We start from the raw sequence: 25572 nt of genomic DNA on the forward strand, positions 1-25572 counted from the left end.
ATTGACCGACTCAAAACAGTGTGGGTTACAGTTGTCTTTACGTTCTCCGTCAGAGCCGAAACACACTTGTTTAAGAGCAGGCTAATGTGAAGCATTACCATGGCAGTGTTAAGGTTAAAATTAGCTCAAAGAAAAGTTCAATCACTTGATGCAAATTAGGTGCACATTCATAAAGGTGATGTTAAAAAATCACAATGCAATCAAAAAATTAATCATGACAAGACAATTCAGGAAAAACAGAAAGATGTGGATGATTCAGTTAATATAAGGGAACAAAATATCACTTCACAACACAGCAAGAAAATCATGGCATGCAAATGTAGATGTAGCTTTGGGAATTTGTTGGGTTGATATTTTTAAACATTAAACATACGTATATTTCATAGTGTTTACATCTCAAATATTTTCACTAATGACACATAAATGATCCCAATGGATAGTTTTCCACATTATATTTACCTTTCTGTGTAAACAGTCTAGAGTATTTGTTTAAATGTACCTATCCTTTCAATATTTAAGTTAAAAACACTATTCTACCAGACTACTGTGATCACGTCACACACTGGGGGTTCTTTAAATCACTATTTATAACTGAATAGAATTAAAGGGTACAGCAAAGTCAAAGAAGAAATATTCAGGGTTAGTTCAACTGTGTTTGTGAGGACACCGGAAAAAGCTTCAGAGACATTGACGGTACAAAGCTGAACATTTAAAGCATAGCCTGTAGGAATGGATGTTAAAGACAAGGTGTTATTTTGAACTGTAAGCTGGATTTCTACTGAAGGCTTCAATAAAACGTAGAGATGCACTGAGAAATTGGCTGGAGAAAAAAAATAGCCTTTATCCAAGACTCTTAAGATAAAGAGGCATAGTTGTTTTTAGAACAAATGAGTTATTTAAATAGCAGAGAAGGCACAGATGAGTAAAAGGCTACTTGAGAAGAAACTCAGTTTTTTTATAGGACTTTGAAAAAGGTCTGGAGTTCATTTACGCCACTAGAGAGTGAAGGGGCGAACAAAGATTTTAAGCGGCAACAGAAAGGCTGATCTGTGCACTCCAAAGTTGCTCAGTTTTACCCTTTTGAGCTTACAGGACACTTGTCATGTTTTTTATATGTTGGCTGCTTTTTAGACAACTTAGAAGCAAAGGATTTACATTCTCTAAAAATAATACAATGATCCTGCTGTTTTAGTTACTCTAGCCACACTACTTCCCCTAATGCCTAGTATAAGCTAAAGAAAGTTTACAATGTCAATTCTGTGATCAATTTGTCTATACTTGAAAATAATAAAACCATACTAAACAAAGGCAGGGGATCAGTCACAAAATTCTAATCAGTGCATCTCTAATAAAAATGCAAAAATAATGCATTCAAAAGCCAAAATGCATTTTAAAAGAAACACAAATGACGAGAAGGAATGAGGAATACAAATTAGATAGGTACCTGAGACAGTGAAAAGTTTACCTCTTAAATGCTCAAACATGGCAAAGCACTGGCAAGCAGTTATAGGAGGCAAGGACAGAAACAAAACACTGGGTTAGGAAAGAATGTGTGTCTTTAAAATTGTGTTAATGTAGGAATAACAGAGGTGGGAAAGAGAGTGTAACGTAAAAGATTTAAAGTGGCTTGTGGAATAAAAAAAATAAATAAATAAGATAAAAACTGAAAGAAGTGAAAGAAAGAACCCCTTATTTTAAATCTGTAATGGGAAAATATATATGAAATGAATGGAAGTGAATATGTATGTATGTGTGTATGAATGGCACTGTATCACTTAATGTGATTTTGAACTTTAAATAAACTACGGTAATGTGACAGTGAGTCACCCCTGTTTTTCTTTATATTCTGCTTCCAAGTCAACAAACGTCTTAGAAAGTTGCCTAAAGCACAATTTCGTCAGGCTTTTTGAAATAATTTTATAATTACAGAAACATATTTTTGTTAGATTACATAAAAAATCTTAAAAAAAATACATCAATAATTAAAGCTACTTCAATTTGACAGACAAGCCAAAGTAAGCCGCCAGGTTGTTTTGGAAACTCTGACTCTAAGTAGTGAACAGTATAAAGAAATGAGAGGTGGCTCAAAACTAGTAAACATTCGGTTATTTGACACAGCATTTAAACACACTCAAAACACATGCGTTGCATTTACCTGCAATAATCTGAATTGAGTTTCTGTTTTTTATATTTAAGGATGTAATATTTTCCAAAACGTTTGCCTGTGTTGCTAACCAATAAGCTGCAGGAGGCCATTGTTCCATGCTTGACCAGTGCAAAGGAATTTGTCTCCCATACATTAAATGTAAATAGTGTGTGAGTGGAGTAGAGAAACTGGAAGTGCCTGTGCATGTGTGTGTGTGTGTGTGTGTGTGTGTGTGTGTCTGCATGCATTTTGGTGTTCGGTGGGAACACCAAAATGTTTGTGCTGTTTGTGTTTGTGCTGTTTGTTTACTGTTTCAGTGAATATTTGCTCGGTCAGTTGGTTGGTTTAGTTAGTGTTAAGAGATTAGTTTGTTTGGGACCCTCAGCCAGTTGCCACGTACCTCCTCGTCCTCCAAGCGTTGCTGCATGTCGATGATGAACTTGATGTACTGATTAGTAAGAGTCATCAGCTCGCTGTACTTAGTCTTCAGAGTCACATACTGATTTGGGAGAAACAAACAACACAAGAAGATGAATGAACTTCTAAACAACGATTAGTATTTTTGCTGAGGTACAGCAACTTGACAAAATGATCTCAAATTAGCAATGCTAGCAATGCTAATTGTGTTAACAGTGCTAACAATTAAGATAGTACCATTTAAAAAGCTCAATTGTTGTGTTTTACGATGACCTATTGGTGGATATTTAACTGGTCTCCGAGTCCTTTTTTCTGCCTTAAACACCACAAATAGATTTGGTCAGTAATAAAACCAGTATAAAAATGATGAGGTTAAAATGTCAACCAGGCATTAATTTGGTCTTTTTAAAGTAATAGTAAGAAGGTGGTTACTGTTAGCAATGCTAGCAGGGCTAATTGTTCTTACAGCGCTACAAACTAAGATGGTAAGAAAAGTTAAAATTGTCAAATGTCTGGTTTTACATCGACCTGTTGGTGCACATTTTACTGGCCTCTTTCTACCCCTTCTTTTTTGTTTTATACACCATAAACATAAAGCTAAGTTTAAAATAAAGCTAGCATTAAAAGACAATTTATAGTTTCGACTACATAATAATTTTGTCTTTTTAAAGTAACAGTAAAAGTGTGGTCACAGTTGGCAATGGTAGCGGTGGTCATTGTCCTAACAGTGCTAACAACTAAAACGGTAAGAAAAGCTAAAAACGTCAAATGCCATGGTTTATGGTGCATATAACCCGTCTCTTTCTGTACTTTCTTTTTTGTCTTGTACTCCAGAAACAGCTGTAGTTTGAAAAGCGCACCTCCTGAATGATGTTGTCAGAAGCAGAATCCAGTTTAGCTTTCTTCAGAGGAGAAGCAAGAGGCTCTACCTGAGCTCTGTAGGCAACCAACTGCAGTTCATAGTCCTGTTAGCAAGAAAACATTAGTTAAACTCAGAACACTTTCAAGTATGTTAATGCAAGATGTCTGCTGCTATGATTTGATTTCTTCGAGGCTCACCTTGATTGTATCAATGTATGCTTTAGCATACTTGTGACACTCATCAACTTTGCCTTGATTCTGCTCAATCTCACTCAGCAGTTTCTGTAAAAATAAAAAAAACAAAAACGGTTGAAGTAAAAAGTTCAGCTGAATTATCTCTTAGAAAATGTTGATGGCAAATAAAAATGTTTCCGTCATACCTTCTCCTGTGCCAGCTGCTCTTTAAGAGTTTTGGTGTTGTTGATGGGCATGGCCTGGATCTTCTCCTGCCTTTGCTTGGCGTCGGCGATCCATTGCATGAGCCAGTCGTAGCTCTCGCGATAGTAACCGAGCTGTCGGCCGAGCTGCTCCAGCTCTCTCTGGCGAAGGTCAATCTGGGTGAACACGGCTTTCCAGCGGTCCTGGAGGCTAGTGGTCAGCTGGCGGTAGTGGTCCAGCTCAATGTCCCGCTCGGTGTGAACGCGGGACATCTTGTCGCTGACGGCGGAGGCTTTCTTCAGCTCCTCCTCCATGGAGTCGAACACCGGCTGCTGGCTCTCAGCCTCGTCCCGCATTTTCTGTCAATCGTAGCAAAACAATCCGTTCAGTTCAAATAGTAAAATTCGCAAGTTAACTATTACGGTACATTGGATCGAAGTTTCTGCTGCTATGCTATGTGTTGTAAAATATTAAACAGAATCGTTTTTAGGAAGTGATTTCTTTAGGGTTCCAACAAATCTCCATCTCAAAATTTGATGCTTTTCCAGACTCAAATTCCTCGATTTGTTGGGTAGATTTCTAAGACTACGGAAGTTTGAGCTCAAATGTTTTAGTTTTCACTAAAAGTATGTTCTGAGAATCATTATTGAACATGATACTGAAGCATCTGTTATTAAAAAAAAAAAGATAAATATGTATTTCAGAGCATCTAGAGGTCAAAAAGCTGTGAACTGTGATATTTCTTATGATCTGGCAGTGACTTAAAAAAAATCAAATGATCAATTATTTGGACAAACCCTAACCCTAATTTCATAAGTTTAAAAAAGTCAATATAAACAGCCCTTCACTGTTCTGAAACTCAACGTTTTTTTAGCTTTTAGGTAATAAAACAGGAAGAGTCTATGTTATTTTTTTATGTATACCTACCCAGACTAATAACATGTTAAAATCCACTTCTTCTTTTTAGACAGTTCAAGACTGTAATTTTGTTTTAGCCATTAAAAATGATAATAAAAATCAGAATAATTTATTTACCTTCAGCTTGGATCGTTGGGTCTCCACCCCCGTGACGTCACTGGGTACAGCCTGAACCTCTCGCAGACAGTCCTCATACTGCTTCAGCACTCCCTCCGCTCCCTGGGTGTTCCGGATCACCATGTCTACAGTCTTTAGCCTGAAGAGACGAGAAGCGCAAAATAAGTCCGTGAAGAACAGAGGGCAAAATGCCATAGTCTTTTTTCAATGTGGCTAAAGAATAATTAAAAAAAAAACAACATACTTCTCAAGATAAACAGAGGAGAGCATGTAGACGTGGTCCATCTTCTGCACGGTAACATCCAGTTCTGACCGCAGGACAGGAGCCGAGGCCGGCTGCTGAGGGGACGCCAGCACCTGCTGGGTTTTCACAGACACTTTGTCCAGGTCCTTCTTAAGACCCTCCAGTTCTCCCTGGACTTTCTGTGGACCAAAGAAAGACCAGAGGTAACAACATTAAAACAGATTTAAAGGATTACAAGAGACTAAAGTCAGCTTTTAAATTTTCTCTATGTCTAATATTTAAATTAAAGAATAAAATAAAAAGGAACAAAACATATTTTTGTTATTTATTTGATTAGGACTGTGCGTGATTTACGGCGATGTAAAAATACAAGAATTAGCACAACAGCTAAATTTCATCCTTTGTCGTAAGATTTGACAAACATAACTCTTTAAGAAACATTAAATTAATCAGTACTGAGATTTGGTGGTTATTAGTTCTTGTGTATGAGCAGAGATGAAAACATCTGTGGTGGAACTGCAGCCAGCGGCTCCATAATCTCTGCAACTCCCACAGAATTTCATTAAAAAATGAAAAATATGTATTTCCTTTCGGTTTTTTTTCCTCATGTGTTCTCCATTTAAACACAGATTTCAGTGGAAATTAGAACAGCAAAACGTCTCTCTCCTATTTATTTATCATTTCTGCTCGGCTTTTTGCCGACCGCACGTTTCTAACACGTTTCTCCCAACTTTGTTTGAGTGTTGTGGGTTTTCTGCGGGTTTACCTGCTGGTCTGTCCGCTTCTGGATGCATTCCTTCAGCGGCTCCTTGTCCAGCGGTTTGCGGATGCGACTCACAGTCTGAGACTCGCAGTTCTCGATGCGCAGACGCAGATCCTTGATCTCGGAGATGTAGTTCTTGCACAGGGTCTCGTCCTGTTGGCCTGCACGGACGCATTTGAATTTAGTGAGACCAGAAAGTAAACAGAGAACAGATTTAGCCTTAAAAAAAAAAATCAAAACAAAAATGTATTTTACGAAGCATGTTGACATATTCTGAGAGATTCGGTTAATTTAGTCAAGCCATCTTTTTATTGTGCTGTGTTTTCACATGTAAGCCAATAATTCATGCGGTTTTTGTGTGTTAAGTCTCTGAAACACACTTATCTATATCACACACACTATGTCGCATGTATAAACAAACCATACGTACAGTACCTTACAAAGGTGAAATATTCATACCTCTGTTTTTTTTATATATATGTTAAATTAGCACCACTAGGCTCAACGCATTTTGTGATTTTAACTGACTGACGAACATAAATTATCACATAATTGTTAAGAAAGGCAACAAATACATGGTTATTAAGCTTTTTTATTATCTAAATTATACTGTTGTAGTTCTGCATGTTTGTTTAAAGTCAAGCTAGGAAGATTAATTTAATCTTATTCTCAAGCTAATCATTAGGAAGATATATTGTATTTTCTAGTTCTTGGGAGCTCCACTCCTTTCTGATGTCGCCCTGGGCAACCGCCCATGTAGCCCTGTATCAAAAACCCTCATCGTATGCAAGTTTTCAAACAGAAAATGTTTTACTGTCTGAAGCTAAACATGTCTGAAGATTCTAAGATTTCCAGGTTTTTATATTCAGGAAGGTCTAAAGGACGCCATTTTGTTTTAAACGTTAATTTAGAAACTTTCTATTGATTTCGTATGGCACTTTTGTGCGACGAGGCGGCAGTCGCTCATCCAGCCGAGTGGTCGGCGTAACTCGTGGATGTGAAACGTCAAGCTCATGCATGAAGATGTGCACACGTTGGCTGGCGACGCAACCCTAACGAACACTTTCTTCTAGCAACGTGACAAAACTGGAAAAGCTTTTAGAGGTATGAGTACTTCTGGAAGGCATTGTACACCTGCGTGAGAAAAAGCACTACATAGTGTTCGCAGCATGTGAAATGCACTTGGTGTGGCAGGCTGGGAGCCAAAACAACATGCTGTCAAACGAGACACTAGTCTACATGCTAACGCTTCTGTCTGGTCATCCATCCAAAACTGGAAAGCGTTTAAATCAGCTCGGTTTGCAGCAGCTTTGTCTAAGCCTTGCACCACTCACCTTTCAGCCTAACAACCTGAAATTCTCCTGAAAGGCGAATTGACAATTTTGTTTGTTTTTTGTTTTTTTTTCCACTGTAGAAATGTTGCAAAAAATCCACAGATTTCTTCGTTTCTCTGAAAGCAAAGCTAGTTTTACCTTTCTCCATGGAACGAAGCAGGTTGTCAAAATGCTGGCTGACTTTGTTGTAGTCGTCCTCCACCTGCATGCGGTCGTCGGGGCGGAAAAGCTGGGAGTCCTGGCTGTCCCGCATAAAGTCTTGATAGTGGGCCTCCAGGTTTCTCATGACCAGCCGGTACTCTTCTGGTTTCATGGTTTTTAACTGCAGATATTAAAAAAAAAAAAACAGAGATGTGATTTCTGATAAAATAATCCTAGGAGCCTAATATTCCAGTTTTGTGTGTAAAGATGTATCTATCTGGATGGTTGATTAATGTTTATTTGCTTGTATTGTAGAGAACTGACTTTTGAGAGAAGAGGTAGACATGTTAATTTTAAACTGTAAATGAATGAAGTAAACAAGAAAAAACAATATTTCATTTATTATGAACTATGGCTCAATACCCTGGGCAGCATCCCATCAGTGGGTGGAAGAAGCACTCAAAAAGAAAAAAAATCAATCTAATGTGCTATGAATCCGTTTTGTACTGCTTATTTGCTTATTCCCTCAATTGATAATTAGAGTTCTCAATGTTGTGTTTAGAGCAAAAAACAGCCCTAACGTTAGCATCCGAGCCACAGCTTCAGATTTGTAGCTGAACAAAAACCTATTTAAAGGTTTAAATTAGAATCTGCACTCTTTTTCGAAATATAACATGATCTGAATCACTGAAAATTGAACATTTTTGAGTTGATTCGATCAAAAAAAAAAAACAACAAAAAAAAAACGTTAAAACCGACCATGGCGATGTTCCAGGAGCGTATCTGTGTGAAATCTCTGGTCAGGTACTGCCATGACAGCAGACTCTTCAAGTTAATGTGAAGCGTCTGCCACATGGAGGTCATCTGCTGGAGATTTGAATCCAGACTAAAGCAGGGGTAGACATAAAAATGAGGTTAAACATAAGCAGCAAAGAGGCATCCTTCAAAAAATTTATCTTGTCTGCTTCTGGTTTTATTGTTTTGTTTTGTTTTCTTACCCCGACACGCTGTCCACTGCCTCCTTATTGACCGGAGGGACAAGGAAGCAGACAGAAGGAACCACTGCTTCGTTCCCGGAGCGGTTTAACACTTTCCACTTGAAGGGCTGGGAGTTGTTGAGCAGAGCACATTCTTCTCCTTTATGGACGGTGATCTGAACCACATTAAATCAGGCTGATTAAAGTTCTGCCGCAGTGATACTTCTGAACCTGAGGCTCGAATCTGGGTTGAAGAATCTCACCTCCTGCTGCTTGAAGTCACAGACAGCTTGAATAGGCGTCTTGCCCTTAATGGGGGTGGTGGGATTACGGGGTTTCAGCTGGATGATGGACCTGGACCTCTTGTTCAGTCCGTTGAGCAAAGTCTTAAATTCATTCATCTGCTCCTTTTGCTCCTGTTTGGAACAGAAAAACACAAAATAAAAGGCTCTGTGTCTATTTGTTTTTCTCTACCAATCATTTTGTGAAGTATCCATGACTCATGAGCATCAGCGTATTCCCACCACGGCATCCTGCAGCAGATCCTCCAGGCGCGTGGCGGTCGTAGAGCGGTCGCAGCTGTATTTCTTCTTCATGGTCTCTTGCATCTTCTTCATCTTGTCCTGCGCTTCCTTTACATCAGCAAAGAACTGCGACGACAGGACACGGCACAACGGTCAAAAACTTCACGAGAACATAGCTAGAGTCTGATTTAGGATCGTGGTGAGTGATTACATTTCCTCCCCACCTGGTAATAAGCCGTGTTTTCTTTAAGATGAGCTTCGACGCAGCAGCACAGCTGCAGGATCCAGCTCCACTGAGTCTGCAGAGCAGCTGTGAAGGCCTGGCAAGACAATATGATGACAGCTTGTTAGCTTGGACAATATTTTCCTGAACTTTATTCAACCTGCACTGAAAAATCACAACATCTTACCAAGCAGTTTGTTTAGTTTCTGGTGCAAATGTCTTAGTACACTTCAAATAAGACAAAACTAACTCTCAAGAGATGATTTAAGAGTAAATTATTCCTTTATATTGATAAAAATGTTCAGGTTTCACTTCATGTAAAACATGTTATAAGTGAAAAACCTAACTAGTACTCAAACTAGTACTTTTCATCAACATTAAGGAGTAACTGACTTTAAAAAGTGACTGTACCTTGCTGAAAAGTTACTTGTAGTTAGTTTTCTCCATTTTTTTCATTTTTTACAGAAGTCTAAGAGTACTTTTGATAAAATGTACTTTAGGCAAGCAACTGAAGTTACAGCTATTTCTAATTTGCTTGTTGTAAGCCTCTGACTAGCTAAGTGTAAGCAGCAGAAAACAGTTTCCAGCATGTTGTCAGCACCTCCACAGTCTTCTTCCCGGGATGTCCGTCTCTGACCAGTTTGTCTCCCAAAGCCTGGATGTCGTTAACCTTCTTCTCTCTTTGCTCCAGCTCTCGCATCAGGCCCTTGTAAACGTCCAAAGCACGCAGTTAGAAGGATTTACTTCTACGTCGAATTAGATTCACAATTATTTTTTTGGTTTCCACTTACGGAGTAATTTTCTTTCTTCACCGTCATGTTGGTATTTCTGTCACTCCAGTCGTAGTTGACCTCTTCCTCTTCCTTGTCGTTCAGCCACATTAGCTCTTTGGTTGCTGCGACGACAAAGGCGTGCAGAGAGTCCAGGTTCCTCAGGCGGGACTTGGAGGAGTTCTGGGACAAAAAAAAGATGGTGGGTTTGAGTAAGTTTAGAAATAAATCTGGATGTAATAATACAAATAAAATCTGTTTAAAATAAGCTATTCACCAGCAGTTTGCCGTACTGAAGGTCCAGTTTCCCCAGGTATTCTCTGTATGTCCCTTTGCTGACCGGTGATAACTGGCTCTGTAGTGCAGGAAAATGAAAAAAATAAATAAATAAAAAAATCTGATGAGAGACAGAGTACGTGTGAAAAACCGATTAACGTCATCTTAAGCATTCAGTACCTCGTCGGACTTGGCCCGTTCGATCTTGGACTTGAAGTCCTCCACGGTCTGATGCAGTCCTCTGTGGCTGCCCAGCTGGGACTCCACAGAGGGCAGATCTGACCCCCACTCCGACTTATCGATGCGCCGCTGGTTCTCTTCCACCCAGGCCAGAAGATCTTGGACGTAGCGCAGCGTCACGTCGTCCAGCTCCGGCCGCACCTTGGCGCTGCTCTGCTGCTGGGTCTGCATGGGCTGGACCTTAACCGCAGACGCCTTCAGGCGCAGGTTGTAGTCGCTGCGCAGGTTCACCAGCCGCTCGTGGATACGGTAAACTCTGAGAAAGTTTCAAGAGAAGGTGTCACTGTTAGTGAACCGAGCTTAATTAACTCGATTTTTCTTCAAAGGGGAAGAGTGACGTAAGTCACCTGCGGTACATCTGTTCCGCCTGAGGGTGGCGCCCATCCTTGAGCATCTGGACATCGTTAAAGAGCAGGCGGATGGTGCTTTCCGCCTTGTCCAGCTCCCTGTCCACCTCTGCCGGGTGCTGAGCTGGTTTCCCAGCGTTCAGCAGAGCAATGTCCTGAACGGGAAGAGAGGCAACCGAAACTTGAATCATCAGCTCTTCAACACAAGTGTTTTTGTTTTGTTTTTTCTTCGCATAAACAAACATATTCTGTTTTCCTACGCTCTATGGTTTCTAAACAATGAATCAACTACTTGAAGTATTTGGCAAACAGCAAAATGACTTCGGCATGATCCGATTGTCATGTGGTCGGATTATTTTTTGTCTACTGTTTTCCCCGCCCCCCCACTAAGTTGTAAAACACACAAACCTTCTGCAGGAGGGCGTCCAGATGACTGAGGTGTTCGTCACACAACCCGGACTCCATCTGGACTTTACTGAAAATCCTTTGCAGCCTCTCCAGTCTGGATAAGATCACAAAAACAAAAAACTGTGAAACAACATTTTATGATGTTTGGAAGTCATGAAGTTACAATAAAGCTAATTATGCCTGATTATAAACTATCATCTGACCTCCACTGTGATTAGACTGAATTAAATCCGTTTCTTTTTTTAGTCGCAGCAGCCAGACAACAACATGAGAAAAGCGGGTCTTTCATTAAAATACCTGATGCCGGGAAGTGAGTGGCAACAACATTCTTTTGAGACAATAATCGTCGAAGCAAACAAGCTAATTTAGTAACGGCAAAGTTATAAATCAAAGTTAATTTAAGTCTTTCAGTCTTTCTCCCAGACGTCTTATTGCTGTTTCCAAACCAAATAACGTAGTGAAGACCTTTTCTGAACTCTAGTTATCCGGTTAGGTTCACTGTTTGTTCTCCAATCTAGTGGGATGTGGGGGAGTAATGAGGGTAGAGGTCAACTTTATAAACTTGAAGATCCTTGCTCCCCCCTCCGTATACTATACAAACATATAAAATCTAAAAACTTTTGGTGCAGAGCAATTTTAAAACATTAACTTACAGACTAGGTTGTAGGTGTGTCACAATCACCAATTTAGACGATAGATTGTCCCAGAAGTTATTACTATTAACAATAATATTATTGTTTTGAGACAATTTTTAAGTATCTTGGCAATGGAGAACTTAGAAATACCTAAATATTTCGTTGTAGCTTTTCGTTTTAGTGTGCCACTCCTTGATAAACCTTCTGAAGGCGCTGGTGTGTCATCAGTCTAATTTCACTTCCTTCCATATGGCTCTGATTTGATATTTCTATTCTCTCTCCTACAGATGTACAACGTGACTCTCTTACCTCTCAAACTCAATCCTGAGCAGTCGTTCTCTCTCTAGTATGGCCACGTGAAGTCGCCCCCACTCCTTCTCCACGTCGATGGGGTGGTAGCCGGGCGGCACCTTAACCTGACCGGCGTGAACTGCACTCTGTGGGGAAGTAGGCATTATATTATCATATTCATGGATAAAACGCTGTGTGTAGAACAGACTAGAGTGGAATAAACTAATAATAACTGGCTTACCTCAAAGGTCTGGTAGATGTGTTTGGAGTGGCTCTTGTCGGATTCCTTCGCCGGCAGCTCCGCCTCCTTGAACTTCAAGAACTGGCGCCAAAGAAGCTGAAAAAGGAAATTTTACAATTAGCAACTTGCATACGTTTTCCTCCATTTATTACGTTTTTGTTCTTTTTCCCCTAAAGACATTTATGTTTTCAATTTTAATTTTCAATTTCAATTGTATTTATACAGCGCTAATTCACATCAGATGTCGTCTCAAGGCACTTTACAAAAAATAATTTCAGTTCAATCATACATTCATTTCAATTGATTCTAGTTATCAAACAGTACAGTAAGCTCAATTATTTACTCAAAAAAATAAATAATTTTATCCTTGGATAAAAGGTTTTATCCAAGGAAAACATATTCAGAGAATTATACTTTATGTTTTATTCAAACGGGGATTTTTTTTTCCGCAGAGATGGAGTCATAAACAACCTAAGTGAAGTGCTTCCTGACCTTTGACCTTATCTAGATTTCAACTTTTGAACTTCAATAAGAGAATCCGTGTTTCAGACGCTGTTTAAATCGACATCCCACTTTACAGAATTCGCTTTTCTTGATTACATGCTGGCTGTGTTGTTAAATTGTTCCACCGATCTCCAATGAAAGCGCCTAGATGAGTAAATCAAACACATCACATTCAGCTTCTGGCCTCTTCTGAAAGGACGTGCTCCCATGACTGGTGTAAATTCAATCAAACCTAAAACAGAGTCATGTCAATTCACAACCTTTAAAGGGGGGCCAAAAAAAAAAAACCCTGCCCAGCATGCTGTAAGTGTGTGCGCTGCTTTTAAAGCAGCTTCCACGACTAAAAATCTGTCGCTTTTAATGAAGCCTGATAATAAAGGAATTCCTGACACAAAATAATCCTTTTGTTCAGCCGTGTTGACAAGGGAGTGGCGGGGTGGGGGATGAAATTAAAGCTTTTAGCTGTATTTACTCAACACTCATTCTGCCCCACCCACAACACAATACCTCAACTACAGCTGTCTTTATCCAAACCTCATTTATGTGTGTTCTTTGATCCAACAATGGACGGCTGCCAAAACTATCCTCACCCCCATTCTCAATTATTACACACAAGTTCTTCAAAGTTATCTAAAGGTGAAGCTTTCCGGAACAGTCGGTGGGGTTTGGGGCTCACCTCTATCTCCTCGTAGCTGCCGGGGAATTTCCTCTCCTCGAAGATGGTGACATGGTGGCGGATCCACTGGAGCAGGAGGGTCACCAGCTCGTAATATTCCTGCCAGCGCAGCTCCAGGTCCTGCGGTCAGCGCAGCAGAAAGGAGGCATGAGAGTTTGACAACAGCAAACAGGAGGGCTCTTATGCTGCTGAGAGTCCATTTTGGGTCACTAACACACCACCGTGAATTCAATTAGGTGGCAACAATCCACGTCTTGTGTTGAGGGGAGGAGGCCGGCAAAGGGGGAGACAATGGGAAGAGACTCAAAGCAGCAGATTTTTTAAAAACTTTCTCAGACGAGATGTTTGTTTTTGCTGTCAAAATTGTCCTTTAGCTAAAAGCATTTTAGAGCTGAATTGAACTAGTAAATGTACAAGGGTTGTGCACCGATTGAAGTATTCTGGCTAATCACCGATTCTTAAAAACCCTGACCTACAGATTCTGATTTTGACCGATAGAGATTTTTTTTTTTTTTGTCGGAAAAGTCAATAAATATTGCGACAAAGTTGCTAAGTTGGCTACAGTAAAGTGACTATTGTTAAAAGCTCACATGCAGTCAACCCTCTGTAATGGCAGAACAAGAGAGAGTGGCTGATTTTCAGAGCTTTTGAGTAAGTACATGATATCGATGGATATGATTGGTTTCACAGGTAGGATTTCAAAAATATCAGGGCCAGCCGATTTATCTGTTCACTCCTAAAATGTACAGAACCTTTTAAAAGCATTTTGGCTTTTTCATGTATACATATTACAACCATAAACTTCAATCTATGATATTGTGTATGCAATTTACATGACTTTTTTTATTGTCATCAACTAATACAGGTTTGTGCATAGATGTTGTTCAGTGAATGGCTCAGAGTTTCTCAGAGAACAGAAGTGAACGAACATTATCAAAAACACCAGGAAAACAGCAGACAGGTGAAAAAGAAAATTGAAAACAATGGTCAACCTTTTATCTGCAAATGGAAAGAGAATAATCCAAACTAAGAGATGGCCACCAACTTACAGGCCATACAAGGAAAGGATTAATCGGAGAAGCAGCCAAGAGGCTCATGGTAACTCTAGAAAAACCACAGGATTTCAAAGCTCAGGTGGAAAAGTCAGTTGAAAGGATAACTACTGGCCCTGCCTTTCACAAGTCTTGTTTTTAGGGAAAAGAGGCAGGCAGAAGCACATCTCTGGTAGAAGGTGCTCCAGTAAATGTCTGGCCTATATGCAAAACATTTTGTGAGGCACATCAGCATCATGCATGTTAGATGAAGCAAAAAACCTTCTTTTTTGATGTTTTACATGAAGTCCTAATAAAATATAATGAAGATTGTGGTTGTAAGAAAGACAAAATGTGAAAAAGTTGGAAGGGTATAAAAAGCTTTAGCTTTTTATCTCACTTATAAGCTTGAATGATAAATGATGATAAATCATCTCCATTAATCAGCCAATAGTTTCATGGAAAGCATATTTCAAAGTGTTTGCTGACGTTCACGGTCTGCTTACATTCGCTCTGGCGCCATCATGGACATCGATTCGTGGCATGACGTCATACAGAGATGAAACGTAAGTGATGATGGACTTCTCGTCGGGATGCGGGACGTCGACATCTGAAAGGTCAGGAGGAACACTATGTTTGACGCCGTTCAACAACAGATGCTGCTCTTTGGGTTAAAACGGCAGCCGGCCGGTCAGTCGTACCTTCGGGGTCCAGGAGGCGGGTCACTCCCAGGTCTCTTTCGGCCACGGTAAAGGCCTGCTCCAGGTTTTCCAGGTTGGTCTGTCGGTATACTTTGCCCATGTCGACGAGTCTTGGGCTGGTGAAAAGAAAAAAAAAAAGAAGAGATTTTTCTATCACTGACAAATCTCGAGAAATACAACATTTTGATTTATTACACGTCACCCCATTGTGATGCAACTTCATTGAGAGAATTAAGCCTTGTAACAGATGCAAAATCCATTACACATCTAACTATTGCTGCAGATAGCATTCTAGGGAACATGGCAACTGCGCATCGATTGCCATGCGATTGTGCTTTAAATGTATTTTGGGAATCTTTTGGCATCAGAGCTGTTTAAGACTGTGCGCCCATGGCTAAATGCTGTAAAAACAGCCCACCTGTTCTCTTTCTGAGAACCCTACGTGAGCACCTGCCTTTTTATGTCCTCTGGCTGTTTGACTCTTCCTGGCACATGTCAGAGCATCTAAAGATGGAATGTAATTTAGTGAGCAGCTAACAGAATCAGAGCTGACACATTTCTCAGTCAGCGACCAGCCACGGCTTGACTGCACCAGGAGACAAAAGTTCAAGACTCTCGAGTGCAGAGGAGGATGATTGAATGCATCGCATATCCTCACCCTTACCTTTACGCGTCCCCAGGTAACAACCCCGCAGCTTTCAACGACAATGATATATGCCTACACCGTATTCTTTTTAAACTTCCAACGTTAAATTTGCAAATACATATCTACTGGAAACGAAAGCAGACTGAAACTCATATGGCTCTCTGATGCGTAGCGTGGAGTGGCCAGCAATTTGTCCGTACACAGTAGTGGCCGGGTCCACGTGGTGGACTTCTCTGACAGAATACTGTTTGGTAGATCTGGAGGAGCGGCTCAAGCTCGGGGCCATTCGTCCTTTCTCTTGAAAGCTCTGACTCCTCCATCTCTGGTTGCGTTCTTCGCTGCCGGAGCGGGTCCCTGAGCTGTGGGAACCCCGTCCGGAGTCCCAGGAGGACTCCTCTGACAGGATGTCGTCGCACAACATGACCACCCGAGTATCGTCCACATCGCCGACAGATCCTGACACCCCTCGGAAGAAGCCAGAGCAGCCCTTCCTCTGCTTAGACTTCTTTTTCAGACTGAGCATGTTAATAATCTGCAGGCTGGTCCTCAATCAAAAAGACTGTAGAGAAGAGGATCTAGTTACAGGTGCATGTACTGCATGAAAAAAAAAAAAAAAATCCCCTACAATAGGTATGGTCATTGCTCAAAAATCCATCCTGTATTGTCCCAGGTGTCCATGGTCTTCTGAATGTCCTCTTGAATCTTCTGAAAAAGGCTCCTAGTGGCCCAGTCGAGTCACAGCTCTTAAGTTTCAGCTCAACAATGTGAACCTTGACCTCATCAGCAGATCTCCAGGTTGGACTCTTCAACTGAATCTTCAGTGCCGCAGCGGTATTACTGACTTCTGCCTCAGATCAGATCGACGGCACAGGTTTCAGAGCCCTCCACAGTTACGCCCATACACCACACCCCTGGCCTTTATGAAAAGCAGCAAAGAGCGTCTAATGCAGAAAAGAAAAAACCCGAAGGTTGGTTTAATCTTCAGGAAACTTGCCCCTGCAGGTATACTTTCTGTTCAAATCGTAAACGCTCGGCAGAAACAAAAACATCCATCTCATGTAATCCGGCTTTTCTCCCCCGTTTGCGCACAGATTCACTGTAAAATCCTCCTGAGAAAAAAAGACGTGCATTCACCTCCCAGGATGTAAACGCGCAAAGCAACCTCCATTTAAGTCTGAGAAAAAGTCAACAACACCTACACATCAGTCACCTTACGTAAGGTACGACAACAAGAACTCGGGATTTTTAGTAAAACCCTAGGTGTTTTACTTTTTTTTAATTCAGGGTTATTAACAGAACACCAAAGGCGGTGGAGAATTACTCACTGCCAAGATCCCCTGCTATTACCTAAGCCCTCAAGGCTTAAACACTTACACCCATATTTCATTAAGGCAGCAGGGGACTAAGCAGTCTCAAGTGCAGTAACAAGAGACAGATCACAAGGAGACATTTGGAAAGTAAAACCAGAACACCTATTTTACAGCTCGCCATTTCCATTTCAGCAGGAGCGCATAACATAAAGCAGACCATCTATTGCTAAAGAGGCAGCGCTAACCGTCTGTCCTAACCGTGCACTGACCTCGGCGTAGCCAGGTCACAGTTGTTATGCATGAATTATTGAAGGAGAAAACCTCTTGTTGAGATTGAAGAAGGGAGCAGGTTTTAACCGGCAACAGGAAGAGTAATCCGTCATCTGAAAACGTTCCAAGCACTCCCTCCTGCCAAACTGCCCTCAGTATTAAATTAAACTAAAGTGTGATGAGATACTCCTGTTGATTTGTCAGTTTTCTGATGCCACAGGGTACATTTATTAAGCCTAAACCAAGAGGGAACATGCTGGTGCAGCGATCCGCAGCAGACTTTCCTGTCCATGCTTGCACCACATCTCACTCGAACGAGATGGCTGGTATCAAGTCAGAGCTTTCCACACTCACTAGTGCTTATGGATGACGGCGTTGAAGAGCTTGCCGTCCCTCCAGCTGGTGGTGAAGTTGTCGCAGCGGATGCCCTGGTAGCCTTCCGTCATCCTCTGGGACCAGAGCAGCAGCTTCTCCTTGGCGGTCATGTCTTCCGACTGGCCGTTCACCTGAATGTCTGAGATCTGACGTCAGGCATGCAGAAAAAAAAAAAGAAGAATTTTAAGTCTATAGAAAACGGAGAGATTTGGGATAATGTGTGTAAAGGAATAAATATAGTAATTAGTGGAAACCAAAAGATCCAATTACATGGAACTACCGACCACCACCAGAGTTGATTTTGTTTTGTCGATTTTGTCGACAGGATTGTCATTGTTCATCATCACCTCTGGGAATTATGGGTTTATATACAAATAATATGTTTATTAGAATCAGACGATTTACAACAAAAAAAAGCTTCAGATAAATCTGTTCTGAAATCTGAAATGATTTTAGAGTTTTTTTCCCCCACATTTTTACCAAACTGAAACGAAACGAGGTTGAAACTCTAACTATTTGTTTACAGAACTTTTGAGGATTTCTGCTTGGTCTGCTGTGACTCTGTCTTGTCTCTGGGATCCAGATTAGTTTACATTTGGGGACTTTGGGCATAGAAAAGATGACTCACAGCTGGCAGTGAGTCTCCAAGACCATCAGAAGAATTTACAAAGAAAAAAAAATCTTCACAGAAGATAATTCTAATCTGATTTGGCGTACCCACCTGTCTAATTTGCTACAGTTAATCTTTTCTTCTGAATTTCATAAATGATTGGATTAAATACTCAAATTATTATTGAATTCCTGGGTGGTTTCATTTCTCTGACTCACCAGAAACCACATCCTGGCTGCCTCCTGTTATTCACTATTGTATAAAAGCACAAAGGCGCCGTATCGCAGCTGATGGAATCACTAAATAATCACATCGGCTTGTATATCACCTGTCCTTTATTTTATGAAATGTAACCCGAACTGAGCTTTCAGTGGGTGGTGGGACGCTACCAGATCTGTGAGGCTGAAGCCCAGGGATTTCTGCCTGGCAGCATAGGAAAAGTTACAATAGCTCCTGGACATTTGGGGTGTGGACTGGCAGAGAAGTAAGCCAACAATTAGGATACTCCATGTGACTCACCCTCCCACTGGGGGGAAAAAAAGGGAGAGTGACTAATGCCGGCACGCCCTAATGGTGCACTGTTTCCTTCAACAGTTGCGATTCAGCAAAGTTAGTCTGTGTTACTTCATGGAATATGGGAAGAATGAATGTGTCTTGATGAGAAGCCAAAGTCCCCCACTGATTGGTTCCAAGGAGATGGAGAAGCAGCAGCAGCTCAGATCCCAGAGAGACAGGGTAAGAGTAATAATAAAAATGGAACATAACACTGACAGATGAGGAGACCTGGAAGTGGAGGATGATGGTCCATATTAACCCCAGCGTCAGCTTGGGGTTCCCATCTGCTATGTCGTCATTTCTGATGTTCACCAGCTTGACCTGTCGAAACACAACGGACACGGTCATTCGAACGGCCGCCGGCCGTGACGTCAGGCACAGCGAAGCAGCTCATGGAAGCATCGTACCTGCCGGTGTTTCAGGAAATCCAGTGCTATCTGTACATTCTGGAGTTTGTGGAAGCGCATCCGGCCTTTCTCTCTGGGCTGGAAAGGAGCAAGAAACCACAGAGAGAAGAAATGAGTTACATCAGCAAAATAAGTCAGATTAGTGGTAAAACGAGTATAACGTTCGACAAAAAAATGATGAGATGATGCAAAGTTAAATAAAATGGCAAATTAAAAAAAAGAGGTAACAACAGATTCCTTGTCCTTACTGTAATCTAATTTTTTTCTGTTTTTCCATCAGTAAGCCACAAAGTGGATGAATGGATTTAGCTACCCCACAGTGGATTAGCTCATTCCATATAATACAGTGGTTTTACCTACTTTTGCTAAATTAGTTTAAAGCTCCGGTCTGTGCAGTATGTATTAAAGTAGTGATGTATTGCTGAATAAAGACAACCACCTAATTTAAATTAAAAAAAAACATACCACTCTTCAATGTGAAACCATTTGCTGAGGGGAGTAAACTCAAATTGAGCTATTCAAACTAAAGTCAAAGAAAAGCAGGACGATATTTAAAAGAAACCCGTATTTTGTAGGACATGTCTGAAGTTCAGTTAGGCTGTGGGTAAGTGAAGGAGAGACTTTCAGACAGTAGCAGGCAGGCAGAATGTTTTGCAGCATGGCTGATTGGAAGGTGTTGAGAGACTGTTGGAAAACTCAGATTAAGGTCAGGGGAGCACAGATTGCAGTTTTCTAGCCGGTTATGGATCTCTAAAACTACTGCCCTGACGATTCCGAATTTAGCCAATGCCGATTTTTTTTTGTCTGAAAATTCATCACATTTAGCATTAAAGTAGCTGTGCTGACAACAGTGGGGTGACTATTGTTAACTGGACAAGTGGCCTGGTGAGTGTGTCTGTCAATCAGCCCACAGCAGAGCAAAAAGAGACAGCGGCTGATTTTCATACCTTTGCAGAGATAGATAAAATCACTAGATAAGACGCGTTTTATATGTAAGTATCAGCCGATCACAGATCAACAAAATTTAATGGAATCTGAGCCGATCTATCAGCCGGTCAATTTATTGATGCACCACCAGGTAAGATTGAGGTTGTACAATATCTTGTACAACAAACAAGAATAAAGGTATTCTATAGCTTTGACTATCGCCAACATATGATTAGCCCGATTAATGTCTACTCTCTAAACCTATTTGTACTGCGACTGCGGCCTAAACAGCATTGTCATGTTGACAAATTTGCTAAAACCACTTATGGAAGGCTAATGCTTTACAAAAATGAGGGTTCGGTATATTTACGATCAGTACATCTTTAACCCCTGCCCATCAGCGACATACTGACAAGACAATGAAAGAAACTTAAGAGATCCACAGGAGAACACATTTCCATAGTGGAGTTCTATGGATGCCATGCAACAGCCAACTCAGTGACACAGAGCAGGTGAAATCATAACAGGGGAACAAACCGTAAGTTCCAAAGCCACTCACCAGCCGAACGCTCCTGACCATGTCTTTCTCCCTCGGCTAGCAAGCGAAATGTGACGGAAAGCAGGCGAAGGCCAAACAGCAAAGATCAGAACAGAGATTAAAGGGAAGGACAATGGAAAAAGAAGGAGAAGAAGAAGGAGGAACAGGTGGAAGGGGTGTAGAATAGAACTGTGGATCATATTGGAGAACTTTTCACAGACGTACACACAGACCAGAGCGGTGCTATTAATATGTCACAGTTTCGAAGGCATTCGGAAGATGGGCAGAGCTGGAGCAGATGTTAGTAGCAATGAAGTACAGCAGCTGTATGCAGAGAAACTGTACAGATCTGAAGCTCAAGGCAAAAAATAATAATAAAAGAAAGGGGAAAAAACTGCCTGTTACTGGATTTAATCCAAAAATATATCAAAAGATTAATTGAAACAAAATAGGTAAAATAGAGAAAATAAGAGGCATTTGCAAATCTACAAATGGTTCTTTAGCATCTGATAGATGACGGATTTGTGATGATTTATTCCCAGACGGCACAAATCCCAGATTAAATAAGCGCCTCCTATGTAATACATCAGGATTAAATTAAATTGTGAAGCATTGCTGAGCTAAAAAAGATGCAGCGCTCAAGCACAATTTTCTTTTTGGCAGCGTCTCAACGCAAACACTGAAAACTTACCAGAGTTTCTCCGGAGAGGACCTCCAACAACGAGATCAGGTTATGTCCATCCCGAAGATCTTCATACAGATCTGACACTTGACGCTGTGCCTGCCGGGGGGAAAAAAAGACAAAAAGAGAACGTGTCACAAGGCTACACAAACACAGAGAAATAGCTTAAGCGGCTGTCAAGCTGCTGCTCAATTTGCCAGCAGTGAGGTCCCTGTCTCCTCTACAAAATATGTGTAATATTTATTGTGGGGTAGAAGGGGTCACTACCCTGCCAATAAAGTCACTTCTTTGGCATACATTCTATCTGCACTGTTCAATATCAGACGACGTTGTGAACATGTCAATGCTACATTTTTGTATGAATGGAATTTTTCCACACATACTACAAAACCTTTTCGATTCTGGTTTACCTAGAGGTCACATTACATATACGGTATGAGTTGCATAGAGCATTATCCACTTTCAGTTGTTTGGAATACACTTTATTTACACAGACTTTATAAAATGTTCAGTGTGTTTGACACTTGATACCGTTTTTGACTCAAAGAAGGGGGGGGCAAAGACAAAAAAAATAAAAACAAAAAGAAAAGTAAAGCAGCAGCAACAGTATCCAGCAGTGCTTTGTGACTGGCACACCTCTACACAGGTTAGGAATGCATAGCCTTCAGGAGCCAAGCCTGACTGCAGCTCCAGATGCTAGCAGCTGCCAACGCTAAAAAAAAATAAAATACATATGATTCTAAACAAAAACAGAAGTGGTAAAAAGGTGAACCGCAACCAAAAGAAACCATTTTTGACAACATTTAGAAGAAATTAACAGTAGGTATTTGTCAAAACTAACTGTTAGTTACTAACAGTTTGTGGTACAGCTGCAACCGGGAAGTGAGCCAACACAGCAAAAAAAATAAAAAATAAAAAAATAAAACGTGACTGTGCCAGGAAAATATATCTTTGGAACCAGGGGGGTGAAATCTTGGGAAGCGGTGTCATTCCATGCAGACAGACACTAAAGAAACACACTCTTATTTCAGCATGCCATCACCTACCTCTGCCCTCCCAGGCTTAGTGAAGACAGACCATGAAATGCAAAGAAAGTTATAAGTTAGAGATTAGCAACAGAGCTAGCTAACGAGCTAGCTAGACAGATAATCCCTGCTGTACGCAGTATGGCCACTAGGGGTCACTGTTTACACAATCATTGAGTATACTTTACACTACTGTCAATATGCACATTTTTACTGCTTTTTAAAATAATCCAACTAAACAGAAATATTTTATAAAACAATAACTGAATATGATATCAGATGCAAAACACACACTTCCTATATAGCAGCTTGTATTTTGGGGAAAAGTATGTATGACTCCAGTATGTAATAAAGAATCATCCATCACCACCTGGTAATTACAGCGCTCTGTTCTGAAGCCCCTGTAAATGTATATCCAGGAGATTACCTGAACATTTAGTGCTGAAAGATATCAGACGGTTTTACAAACTGCACTGTTTGTCAGAACTTATCTGTAAAACCTCTAAGTTAGAAAGCCTTTGTATCTCTTTATGGTCTGATTCACCTTGTTTCATATGGTTTTTTTTTTCCTAAGATGAAGACTCCACCTTTTTACACTCCACAATAGCTTTCTATTATTTTTACGTTCTGTTCGGACCTGAAAAGCCCAGGAGGAGTCTGCACAGAAACATTTTCACATTCTGCAGCTGCGCCGACATTCCAGGCTTCCCTGGTGCAACTTTAAGAGATTTACTGAGCAGGGAACAACACTCTGCGGCCTTTTACAACTTTTCACAAACCAGGTAGGTTCTAGTCTGCTGCCCTTCAAGCAGACTATTAAGTCATTAAATCAGTTTAACCTCAGCGAGGGGTCTTTAAAGTTAACTCTTTCCATACCACATTCCACCCATGTTTTTTTTTTCTTTTTCAGTGTTTTGACCTTCTATTTACTCCACATGGCAACTTATGAGGTTGTGAGAATCTCCTGGTATGACAACACTGAAGGAAGATTCCATGGTTTTTTCGGCATCACTGTCTTTACACAGGAAGATCTAGAAAAACATCTTTTATCTTGTAGTTGCTCTTTTTTTTTAAAACAGAGAAGGAACTATTTGAATTTGTCGATTTAAAGCAGCGTTACCTCAGCAGGAGCGATGGGTTCTCCACCTTTCCAAATCATGACTTTCTGGTCATGGTGTAGACTTTTTTTGTGATCGAAAGTATTTTTACAACAGCTAAACGCATATTAGCACTCTCTCACCCAAATGACTGACAGTGTACAGCACAATTTTGTTACAGTATCTACCGAGCTGGAGAAAAGTCCTGCAACTTGAACCCTCTCGCTGGTATCTCATTAAAAGGATGTTAAGAACAGAATGAGCGAAGGTTTTATCAGACTTTTTTTCTTTATCTGCCTATGTGAATACTTACAAAATTCTCAGTATGTGCCATTGAGCTTAAACCGGGTATGATGGTAACTAGGATACCAGACCCAGGAGTCTGGGCAGCACATGTGCTACTGTGAGCTTCAATCATGAGCTTTTAGGGTAAGAACAGAATCCGTCTTTGCAGCGGTAGTTAACTGAGACCAGATGTGTTTGACCCACCATCCAACATTCACAGAGAACAGTCAAGAGAAACAAAGAAATAGTCCAAAATTAGCTCTCCTACAGTCATCGCCGACCGTGCCACAGATGCTCATTCATGGAAAAAGGCCTTCTGTTTTCCTTTGGTTTCATTCTAAGCAAATGAATGGCCCAATGTCTATGAGCTGAACACAGCGTGGAGACACAAAGCTGTGAATGTACTGCTGCCAGTGGGAGTTCCCTGAAATTAAGGTGAACCAAGCAATATTTTAACTGCTCTGAGGGAGGGCCAGCGTGTCAAAAAGGCTAGAGTTTCAACCCTAATGAGGGGTTCCAGGGTACGACCTAGGGTCTCCCTCGATTCCTCTTTCGACCCGTTCTCTTTCTGTGAATGAATGGTTCCCTGGTGGGCTTTCAGACCACAGGCTGGGAATAGAATGAGGTAGGTGATTGATCGGAGGCGGATGGAAGGTTTACACAGCTCCTCAGCTGATGACAGGCTGGACTCCTAGTGAGCCTCGCCATGATGGTGAAATGCGAGTGTCTGAGTGTGAGACAAAGGCTGACTACTCAGCCTGTATTTATACAAGTAGGAGGAAGGACGTTGGCAGCATTATTTACAGAGGATGTTTACGATGAACGGATGACCAATGAAGTAGATGAAATGTGAGACCTCTCTCCACTGTTCAAAGGAGACCTGGTGAGACTGCTGAGTCTGCTCTTTAGCTTAGTTGGTACATCATTCATAAAAATGATCAACTGAGTGTGAATTTGGCCAAGTAATAATCAGTTCTAATGAGAAAGCCTACTTAAAATCATGTTGGATCATCATTTACACAACTGGAATGTGAGTGAAATTGGTCAATTTTCAGGAGTCATCAGCCATCACCATAGTAACCAGCTGCTCAGAAACTAAAAAGTATTATCTTTTTCTGATCAGCAAACATAAGTCTCCATAACTACAACACTCATCAGTGTAAGAGTGGTTGCTTGGTGAAGAAGAAAACAAGATGGATATTTTCTGCATCAATGAGGCTCAGAAAAGGAAGTCAGGGAGAAGTAATAAAAGAAAGAGAGATAGACATCTCAACAGATAACAGGATGGCTGGATATATTACAATTGCTCTGATTTATCTGTATGAGCCTGGTCCTACATAGACTGCTGTCTTAGTCATCCTAGTTGTGCAAAACCCTAATACAAGATGCTAATCTCCAAATTTTTTCAAATTAAAAGTAAATTTTATTAGAGAGTCACTGCTCTCTCAAAAAAGTGTGTTACCTGTATAAATATCAAAAATCGGTATTGGCAGATACTGGAGCTGTACAAAAATCAGAAATTGGCCACAAAATTCTGATCAATCTGTCTCCATCACACAACATTGCAATGCTAGTTGACAGTAAACACCAAACCTGTCAAGGGATGTTCACCCGTATTTAAAACTACAGCAGGGCGATGTCTTTCATGAAACTTGAACGGCCACAGTTTATAGTGAGGCTAA

At 40.8% G+C, this 25572-nt stretch overlaps 1 protein-coding gene across 27 annotated transcripts in view; it reads right to left on the reverse strand.

Moving 5' to 3' along the window:
- Positions 1–25572, reverse strand: part of LOC103144611 (plectin-like) — a 132587-nt gene that overhangs the window by 13249 nt on the left and 93766 nt on the right. For 9 of the 27 annotated variants that reach the window (XM_016677819.1, XM_016678010.1, XM_016678276.1 and 6 more), the window contains 31 exons: positions 22530–22544; positions 21493–21582; positions 20823–20858; positions 19337–19414; positions 19146–19250; positions 17744–17910; positions 15164–15279; positions 14969–15072; positions 13432–13551; positions 12252–12347; positions 12029–12156; positions 11085–11178; positions 10677–10831; positions 10270–10585; positions 10091–10168; positions 9835–9996; positions 9645–9749; positions 9045–9140; positions 8821–8946; positions 8560–8712; positions 8318–8472; positions 8079–8205; positions 7317–7500; positions 7179–7205; positions 5848–6005; positions 5082–5260; positions 4838–4976; positions 3805–4161; positions 3623–3706; positions 3424–3528; positions 2547–2645 (listed from right to left, as the gene is read on the reverse strand). In XM_016677819.1, the coding sequence (XP_016533305.1) occupies positions 2547–2645; positions 3424–3528; positions 3623–3706; positions 3805–4161; positions 4838–4976; positions 5082–5260; positions 5848–6005; positions 7179–7205; positions 7317–7500; positions 8079–8205; positions 8318–8472; positions 8560–8712; positions 8821–8946; positions 9045–9140; positions 9645–9749; positions 9835–9996; positions 10091–10168; positions 10270–10585; positions 10677–10831; positions 11085–11178; positions 12029–12156; positions 12252–12347; positions 13432–13551; positions 14969–15072; positions 15164–15279; positions 17744–17910; positions 19146–19250; positions 19337–19414; positions 20823–20858; positions 21493–21582; positions 22530–22544 (3954 nt within the window). The remainder of the gene's footprint in view (positions 1–2546; positions 2646–3423; positions 3529–3622; positions 3707–3804; positions 4162–4837; positions 4977–5081; positions 5261–5847; positions 6006–7178; positions 7206–7316; positions 7501–8078; positions 8206–8317; positions 8473–8559; positions 8713–8820; positions 8947–9044; positions 9141–9644; positions 9750–9834; positions 9997–10090; positions 10169–10269; positions 10586–10676; positions 10832–11084; positions 11179–12028; positions 12157–12251; positions 12348–13431; positions 13552–14968; positions 15073–15163; positions 15280–17743; positions 17911–19145; positions 19251–19336; positions 19415–20822; positions 20859–21492; positions 21583–22529; positions 22545–25572) is intronic. The other 18 variants (XM_016677840.1, XM_016678039.1, XM_016678348.1 and 15 more) reach the window with 7 other exon arrangements.

Source organism: Poecilia formosa, unplaced genomic scaffold, assembly GCF_000485575.1.
Source record: "Poecilia formosa unplaced genomic scaffold, Poecilia_formosa-5.1.2 Scaffold0, whole genome shotgun sequence".
Classification (NCBI taxonomy): domain Eukaryota; kingdom Metazoa; phylum Chordata; class Actinopteri; order Cyprinodontiformes; family Poeciliidae; genus Poecilia; species Poecilia formosa.